Genomic DNA, 9,181 nt, shown 5'->3' on the forward strand with positions numbered 1-9,181 from the left:
AACATAATCAATTACATAAATTGTATAATGTTAAATAATTTTAAATACTTGTGTTAGACAAGTCATAATATATTATTATTGTTAAAATACTAGTCATAATATTTAAAACAACTGCTATAGTCTCGTTTTGAAGATTTTCAAAAATTTGCTACAAAAATAGTCAATAAAACGATTCAAAAAAGCAGTTATACATATATTATACATAATTCTATATAATTCTAATAAATAATAATTTTATAAATAGTTGATTGGTTGGTAGAACAATGGCTGATCTCCACAGTTGTTGTTGTGGTAGCCCGTTGGGTCCTAAAACCAGATAATATGAAAAGTTTTACAAAACGATTTCATGGGTTAAGATGCAGATGGGTTATGGTTGATAGTAGGTGAAGGGGAATAAAGTAGAATCGGTGGATTGGGAATGAGTGGTATACCTCTACGTCTTTTGTAATTAGTTTTATTATTGTTAGGAGATGTGGCACTGCGATCGTCGGGCCTATTATGCCCCCTTCTGGGATTAGAGTAGGTCTTTAAGCCCCATTGCGTCTATAAAAAGTAGTATAGAACCAACTTTACAGAATTTTATTGCCTCTTCCGTATGAATACACATTCCTAGGAGCCTGTTTCGTATGTGCATTAGCGCAGGGCATTCTAACAGCACATGTGTGGCTGACTCCTCATTCTCTTCACAGAATCTACAGTTTGCATCTGTAAGTATACTTAGTTTTGTAAGTTGGTATTTTAGTCTACAGCGCCCTGTTAGGATTCCTGTGATGATTCTAAGTTTTTCTTTTGATAGGTTCATACAATCCTGGTATCTCTTATTGTTATAGGTACCAATAAGTGATTTGGATTGTTTTAATCCTGGTATATTATCCCAGTAATCCTTTTTATTCTAGTTCTTTATTTTAATGATTTAATTACTATGTAATTAGTAATTAAACACCATTTTCGGAAAAGACGAAAATCGCTATTTTTTTTAAATATATGATAAGCAATTCGATAAATTATCAGAAGAGTAATTCTTAAAGAACCTGTACGTTTTAGTAACCAAACTTTGGTTTGGTACTTTTTTGATTATCTTAAAGTTAAATAGTCTACATGACTTTTACCAAATAAACCAATCTTTATTTATGGTGTTTTCTATTAGTAAATCTTGATTCAATATAAATTTAATCTCGATTTTTCAAATTTTGTGAGTAATCAAACATTATTAGAGTAATCTAATATTTTTGTAGTGGTTAATAGATATATTTTTCATAAATATCAAATTAGAATCAAATTAGACTATTTATCGTCATATAAAACAGCTGTTAACTTCAAGGTAGTCTTGCTACTTTGGTATAATATAAATTAATTGTTCAATAATATGTAATAAATTAATCTGGAGTATTACACATTTTGCATAGTACACATTTATTAATCGAAAATGTATATCGCACTAAAAGGGAATCTCGGTGAAGAAAGTTACCATAGATTTAACAATCGGAAACGGTATTAAAAAGCTAGCGATTAACTATATTTCCTTATCTCTTATTCATATAATACATATATAACACATATAATTTAAAATATATTAAAATTAATTTTTCTTAGAAATATTTTTAAGAGTAAAGAGTATTTTTTATTAACTTTCTCTTCATTGAATAATTTCAAGTTTTAATGGAAACTTAATGAATACTTAATTTGGGTTATATATATATATATATTTGATAGCGATATATGACCTATAGCAATGTGTGTTATGAAAAGTCAGGATATACCATGTCGAAATAGGTCTGTCAGATATAGCATTGCACATTTTTTATCCGTATATTTTTTTAGGGACTTGTCCTAGTGAGTTGCAAATACACATCTGCAATATACAACTTATTTAAATGATCAATCCGTTAAAAAAGATAATTATATATTATACATATTCAAAATTCTAATGTATGTATACAAATGTAAAATATCCTTATCATATGCAATCATAGCAGGCCAATCTGGAACCAAATCTCTCTAGCGCTGTCTATCCTCTTTTAACTACTATTTGGTTTCCAGAAAGGCATTCTTGTATCGAGCCACAATCATAGGATTTGCCATTCTCAGAGAACTTAGCGCTTGAGTCATTATAAGTTAGAATTCAGATGTACAATAAATGCCAGCTTTCCACTAATCGTCTGAATAATTTATAATAATAAATTAATAATAAAATTAAATAAATAAATAAAATAATAAAAATAAAATAATATAAATAATAAATAAAATAATAATAATTTTGGGTTAAAAGGGTAGAGACGTGAACCCAATTCCAGAATAGACACTGCGTACCCTCTAAAAAGCCTGAAAGGTATTAATTTACCTGGCCTATTGGTGGAAGAGAAATTAACCACACATTTTAAAATAACATTGTTATTGAAAATATTTAAAAAAAAATTGTAAATGATATTTGTTCAAATAGTATATACGATTCTGTGTAACTTTTTTTCATTATTCACATTGATTTTTACTCAAAATTTTGAGAACCATAACTCGGGAACCTTATTCCCATATATATTGTCATATATACTCCAACTATTCTTTTTACTTATTAAATATTTTAGGGATTGAGTTCTAATATTTCGAAATTTAAAAACAATTTCTATAACTTTAAATTCTTTTGAAAGATTCTCTTTCTAAATACTTAATATATTAAAATAAAAAACAGCTTAAACTGCAACACCGCACTATATTTGTTTCGCTCTAAACAAATTTATATAAAATATATTAAAACATGAATAGTTTCGTTTCGTAACGATTGAAAGCCAGGTCCATTGTACAACTTAGATTGTTTCTCCTGTATTCAAAAAATATTGTAGTCACCATTTAATTACTTCGTTTCTAATTTTTTGTCTGCAATATAAACAAATTAAATTATTAAACTTATATATAAACATTATTATTAAAATAAAATCGCTTTCTACTTACAGATATATTTATGGACGTTCGATATTCCTAAATATCACAAGAATGACACAGGACTTGACTTACACACCAAAGTATAATACAGGAAATAGACTACTACACATCCATTGGTGATATAGACACCAGAACTATTATTTGATAAAAAAAATGAGTATTGAATACTAAAAAAAAGTAAATTTATTTTACCCCAATCCAGAAGAAGGACTATTTGTAAATATTTTACCGCCTACATCCGTGTATTCTTTTTTGAGTCTATAATTTAAAGAAAAATAATTATTTACTGTACAAAAATTTAATAAATAGATTTGTTCTAAATTATTTTTACATACATGAAATAAATTTCTGGATACTCGATCTTCCTTAATATCACAAACATCACAACAGGTTTTAACCTCCACGTTATAGGTAAAATATAAGAAATAGATACTGTAAATCCTTTATGTTGGTGATATAGGTAATTGATCTGTATTATTTGTTTAAAAAATTAGTATTTAAAGCCAAAGAAAGTTTCAAATTGTTTTACCGAAATTAAATAGCAGGATTATACATAGATATATTACCCACAACATCTGTGTATCCTTTTAAGACTAAAATTTAAATAAAAAAGTATTTAATATGTAAAATTCAAAATATAGGGTTCTCCCAAATTATCTATTGTATTATTGCTATTATTAAATTATTACTTGATCAAAATTTCTGGACGCTCGATCTTCCTTAATATAACAAAACAGCACAACAGGATTTAACTTGCACGCCAAAAATACAGTACTTGGCTGTGAAACAGATTTCTAGATAGCCGTTATATGATTATAACATTCGGGATATGGTTATATCATTTTGACATTTTTTAACTATACGTAATGGTTAATATACTTTTAATTGCAAAAATTCGTTTTAAAATACTCTACCGAAATCCATTCCTATCCACCGACATTTTCTGTAGATGTTACCAATGCTGAGCGTAGGCATGTTAATCTGCTCCATCCTATACTTGATTGTTATTCACCGAATAAAGTTATATATTCACCGAATAAAGTGATATATATTGATCATTTCGCCTTTGCATTGGGATTTACGTATTTAGGAGTGACGAATTTTGGTTTTGCAAGTTCGATGGTGCGTTCCGAAGCTTTAGCTTTCAATGCATTCTTTTTTACGTCAAAGGTCGTATCCTTTGGTTGATCTTTGAAACGCACTGATGTATACCTTGCTTTTGCTAAGTTAATAGTCCGTTCAGAAGCTTTTTCAATAGGATTAAGAATATAACGTCTAATTTTAATTATTCAAAATAAAAGTATATTTACCTTTATAGCGAAGCATTTTGTCCCTTTTAATGGTCCACGCAGTTTTCTGCTTTGGTTTCTCTGGCATTTTGTCGCTATTCTACCTTCGTCACGGCCCTACCAAGGTTTTTAGAGCTGTTTTCGCGGTGTTGCAGTTTATTGCATAATTTTTCTAACTATAAAAATATATAAGCGGTTTGTAAGAAAAAAATAAAATGAATGTATAATATTATTTTAAAATAATTTTTGATAGATTACTTTGTTTTTTTTTTTAAATTTTTTCCAATCTTGTAAGCTTTCTTTGTTCTAAAATTTAATAAATTTTTATATATACAGTTATAGTAACCTGAAACATATATAATAATATTATAATAAATATTTATCAATCGGCTATCTGATCCTTGGTTCAATCATGATGAGCCGAATAAGAGAATTAATTAATTAAAATAACACTTTTGAAAAATGGGAAATATAAATGCCTATCTTTAAAAATTAAATTTAATTTATTTAAATAAAATAAATCAACTATTAAAATTGAAAAAAAATTATTTAAAATATTTAGTGGAATGTTCCATCAATAGTTCATGTACCATACATAATTATAAAAGTTGAGCAGACTAAGTTAATGGCTTCAAAATTATATCTTTATATCATGTAGAAAATGGTTGCATTGATGGGCTTTGAGCTTTGTGTGCTCAAAGCCTCTCTCTCTCTCTCTCTTATCCTTATCTCCCAGTGGAGCAAAGGACTCTTCGGTTATTTGATTCACGGCATAGTATGTCACTCCAGGAATAGTTCGTTTCTCTTAGTTCTTCTTCAATTATTCTTCTCCAAGTTTTAGTCGGCGATCCAGGTCGACGACTGCCTTAAGGATTCCATCTCAGAGCTTGACGTGCAATGTATATTGGGTCTGCGTAGATTATGGCCTGTCCAGCGCCATTTACGTCTCCTTATTTTTATAGTAGCAGATGATTGATTTGTGCTCAAAACCTAGCTGAGTTTAAATAATGGTAACATACGTTGTGATATCACGAAAATAGATAGAGCAGCTAAATTTTTATCCCGCTCATCCCGCTTATTCCGAAATGTTTGTAATATAGATTTGTTCAAAGCAGGTTAGGAAAGGAGGGCTCTAAATCAGTAAACGTGTGAAACATAATATGCTGACTCAAAAATTTGGAAATATTTTTATTAGCTAACCCATGTGATGTATTTGGTATAGCCGTTATGGTAAGAAATTGTAATTTTACAGAGATAATCGCGAAAGCAATTCGATTTTGATTTAATTCAACTGCAAGACGCAAATATCTGGAAACAAGTTTAGATGAAAATAAATAGAAAATAAATAGATTTTCAAAAATCGGCAATCAAGGCCAATAAATTATTTTTATATAATTAAATCAAATTATATTAAAATAAAGAGTAGATAAATATGGAATCCTTACCAACGGAGCAAAAATTCGTTTTTTCACGTTATGGAAGCTATCGCTTGTAATATAGTTTATGATATGATTAGATCATATCATCTTAAAGTAAATAGTAGATTAGTAACGGACCTATACCTATGGAGCGGGAATTGTTTTTTTCGCGTTATCGCTTGAAATACAGTATTGCAATGAACATTCCCTTTTTTACCATGAAGGGAATGCCGGTAATTTCATATAAGTGGACAAAAATGTGGATAAAATTTAGATAACAAGTTACTAATTGAATTATGATATCACTCGAAATAATGACTTCCAAAGCTGTAATGATGAATGATAATGGTGAGGATAATGTTAAGATTATGCTCTTGGTATAAAGTATCTTGATATAGTAAAAACATATTATTGTCTCTTAATAAATCTTAATTAAGTTGAAGAAACTAAAACAAATTAACAAAAAAATTTAGATGATGAGAGATATATTTCTCTTTTTTTCCATTAAGTTATTTTTCAAATAATTTTTCATTAGCGAAGTTGGTTGTTTTGAATTGCTACTCACATAACAAACTAAATACAGTCAAACTTCCATAACTCGAAATCCAATTTTGCAAAGAGAGGGTTCGACTTACGGAGACTTCGAGTTAGAGAATTTTTTTAATTTTTTTTATTTTTGAAAGAAACTAGAATTACATTTGAAGATATTTATTTATTTGCAATCAAATAAAGCACAGAAGTTGTAGTAAAGTAAAATATTCAGAAATTAGGGCTTACGACTTTAATTTTTTTCTTATTTTCAGTAATAAGATATTCCAATTTATTCATACTCTTATATTGATCAACAGTTGTAATATCACTCGTTTGCAAATATAAATTCAGAATTTTGAATGAGTCTCCTACTTCATTCTTGGAAGGCTGATGAACAATTACATTCACCAAATCCTCATCAACAGTATCGATATTATCACTGCTCAATAATATCGTCATCTGTAGAAAAGCTCGATGTACAAATTTCATTGTCAAGCTCAATATAATCGTTAAGAGTAGCATTGGAAGTTATCTTATTTACTTTAAACCACGTTCCCACCGACTGGCCAGCTCAATATAATCGTTTAGAGTAGCATTGGAAGTTATCTTATTTACTTTAAACCACGTTGCCACCGACTTTGCTGATAGAAACATAAGAAAGAAAAAAAATTAAACATTGGATTTGAAGAAAGGGGCTTCCCGTAACAGCAAAATGTTTTTATACTTAAAAAAAAAATTCCACTTATAGAATGCACTTTTCCATATTCATATCGGCACGGAACAAAATTTTTGTTCGAGTTATAGAGAAATTCGAATTACAGAAGTTCGAGTTATGGAAGCAGAATTGTATGTAATTTGCTCTCTAAAACCTTGGTGCACTGTGTTTGGTTCGAGTTATAGAAAATTCGAGTTATAAAAGTTCGAGTTATGGAAGTTTGGCTGTATATTGCAATAATAGATAAATAATTATAAAATTCTTACTTTTAACTTTATTGCATTTTAATTGGAATATTGTTGGGATCTTCACTTCTTTGTTTTGGATTCAATTAAGTCAATTTCAAAAGTAAAAGGCAAATCTGTCCGAATATTTTGGTATTGCTAGTTGTATTAACCGTGGAGTGGCTGTTGCTTGTAAAGCTCCTTTTGTCACAGTAAAACAATCTGTGCGAGTGTGAAAGTCTTCATATTTCTTAGGTTTCGCCATTTGACAAATTCGGTCAGAAGCTAATGAATAATTTTTAAATCAATTTATTTCACATTATTATTATATTTCATTAATCCAAACCAGTATATTCTAATGCACTTCTCTTGACACTGAATGGATTTTCTTTCAAATGGGTGTCAACTACTTTCTTTGGTTGTGCAAGCTTCAAAAGACGAGCGGATATACCTCTCATCTTCTTTTTGGACTTGTATGAGAAATGCTTTTTCTTCAGTTTTGCCATATTTATTTATTTATTTTATTTTGTTAGGTTAAAGTGTTATACACAATTAATTTGGAATCATATTAAAAACAGTTGCTAATGATTTAATATTTAAAGAATTTTTAATACAAAAATTTAGAATGACGCTGATGTGAGAAAATGTATCTCCTGACACCGCTGTCTGTATTGCCGAAAAGGTAAAACCTAACGACGAAAATGTGGTACGAAAATTTTGAATTTTTCACATATTTTATTTTTGAAAATTTATTAAATTTATTTTTGATTAATATTGCATTTCATAGAATGTTTTAAATTTGATTTTAACGTCAGTTATGACGGTAGTGACTTCTTACTTAATAGGAACTGTTGTATTTAATAAGAGGTTTCGAACAGTAGTAAATTGTAACAACAAAATTTTCATTTACTTTTACATATTTACATAATTGATTTTTTGGATGATCATACAGCTGTTTTGAGTATTGCCAAATACCTATCGTCAGTGATCTTGAAATTATTTCTTATATTTAATTATTCGTAAATAATTTTTTGTGACTGCAAATACCAGGGTTGAACTGGTATGGTGTTAAATTTAAAGCACAGAGTCAGTGTTCATTAGCCAACTTAATCAAACATTTCATATAATGTTTTGTTTAGATAAAATACCTGAATTTTTTATATTTCTTTCCACAGGTATCAAATATGAGTTCAAATTTCTAAAGAACGCTATCTTTTTTGACGCAAAGCTGATGGATTCCTTCACTAACATGCCAAAGTACATGTTACATGATTGCATAAAATTTGTTTATGTAACACCGAGCAAATTAAGCTCTACTAGTAGGACCGCAGTCTTGTCAAAACTCTGGTTGTTAAATTTCTGACTTTAAAGAGGTTTAATAGGTTCCAATATACATATATAATAAGTATATAGATATATATACATATATATGTCATACAGAGTTTGATTATGTTCTAACATATAAATTTTTACATCTTGATTCAAATTCATTCTCCGTTATTTTAACGATTTCCACAAATCTAGGAATGATTTAAATATACGATATTATCCACAGTAGAGTCAGAAGTATAACTGGAATACATAATGCCAATAATGACATAATGACACCCTCTAGAAAAAATATTTCAATACAATATATGAAGCATACTTTACTATTTGGTGCATAATATACCATTTCTTTAGATTTAGTCTTTTGTTTAATGTTAGGTTAGATTAGATCCATTCGGTTACCGTATACATAAAAACTCAAGGATTAGAACCACTTAGAATCTTTGGTAAAGCTTATAATGCTATCAGAGGGTGGTCTTCCAGTTTGCCAAGATTCTCAAAAAAAAAATTCGCTAAAGTGATAAGGCGGCATCATGCAAATGCTGAACAGAAACAAACCAAATGGGAGACACTTTCATTGTTCTCTCCATTGTTCTCTCAACTGTGGCAGGTATGGTTGAAATGGAGATTTAGTCTCCTAGCATGATTATCTAAAATACAATAACCTGTAAGCAAACCTACTAAAAGACTGATATCTCTACGGGGCATTTTAATGAGAGAGTTTGATTTTCCTTTATT

General features: G+C 28.9%; 1 protein-coding gene across 2 annotated transcripts; it reads right to left on the reverse strand.

The window, feature by feature from the left end:
• Nucleotides 1-2,687: 2,687 nt before the first annotated feature.
• LOC119683845 (testicular haploid expressed gene protein-like) lies at nt 2,688-7,850 on the reverse strand. Of its 2 annotated transcripts, XR_005252698.1 has the most exons (10): nt 7,461-7,850; nt 7,157-7,399; nt 4,248-4,402; nt 3,852-4,183; nt 3,627-3,794; nt 3,467-3,530; nt 3,273-3,406; nt 3,130-3,195; nt 2,947-3,071; nt 2,688-2,871 (listed from the first exon to the last, which is right to left on the reverse strand). XR_005252698.1 is itself a non-coding variant. In XM_038097711.1 (2 exons), exons 1-2 carry the CDS (start codon nt 7,618-7,620, stop codon nt 7,233-7,235), a joined length of 327 nt encoding a protein of 108 aa, XP_037953639.1. In that variant the 5' UTR covers nt 7,621-7,850; the 3' UTR covers nt 7,157-7,232. The 2 variants fall into 2 exon arrangements, 1 of the variants encoding a protein (XP_037953639.1); XM_038097711.1 differs by lacking the exons at nt 2,688-2,871; nt 2,947-3,071; nt 3,130-3,195; ... (3 more) ...; nt 3,852-4,183; nt 4,248-4,402.
• Between the last annotated feature and the right edge of the window lie 1,331 nt (nt 7,851-9,181).

This window comes from Teleopsis dalmanni, chromosome 2 (assembly GCF_002237135.1).
Source record: "Teleopsis dalmanni isolate 2A chromosome 2, ASM223713v2, whole genome shotgun sequence".
Classification (NCBI taxonomy): Eukaryota; Metazoa; Arthropoda; class Insecta; order Diptera; family Diopsidae; genus Teleopsis; species Teleopsis dalmanni.

Coding starts and splice junctions, on each gene's coding strand:
- LOC119683845 (XM_038097711.1), bottom strand. CDS start 7,620: ATGGCAAAACTGAAGAAAAAGCATTTCTCATACAAGTCCAAAAAGAAG. Junction 7,400..7,460: donor AAGTGCATTAGAATATACTG/GTTTGGATTAAT, acceptor ATTATTCATTAG/CTTCTGACCGAATTTGTCAA.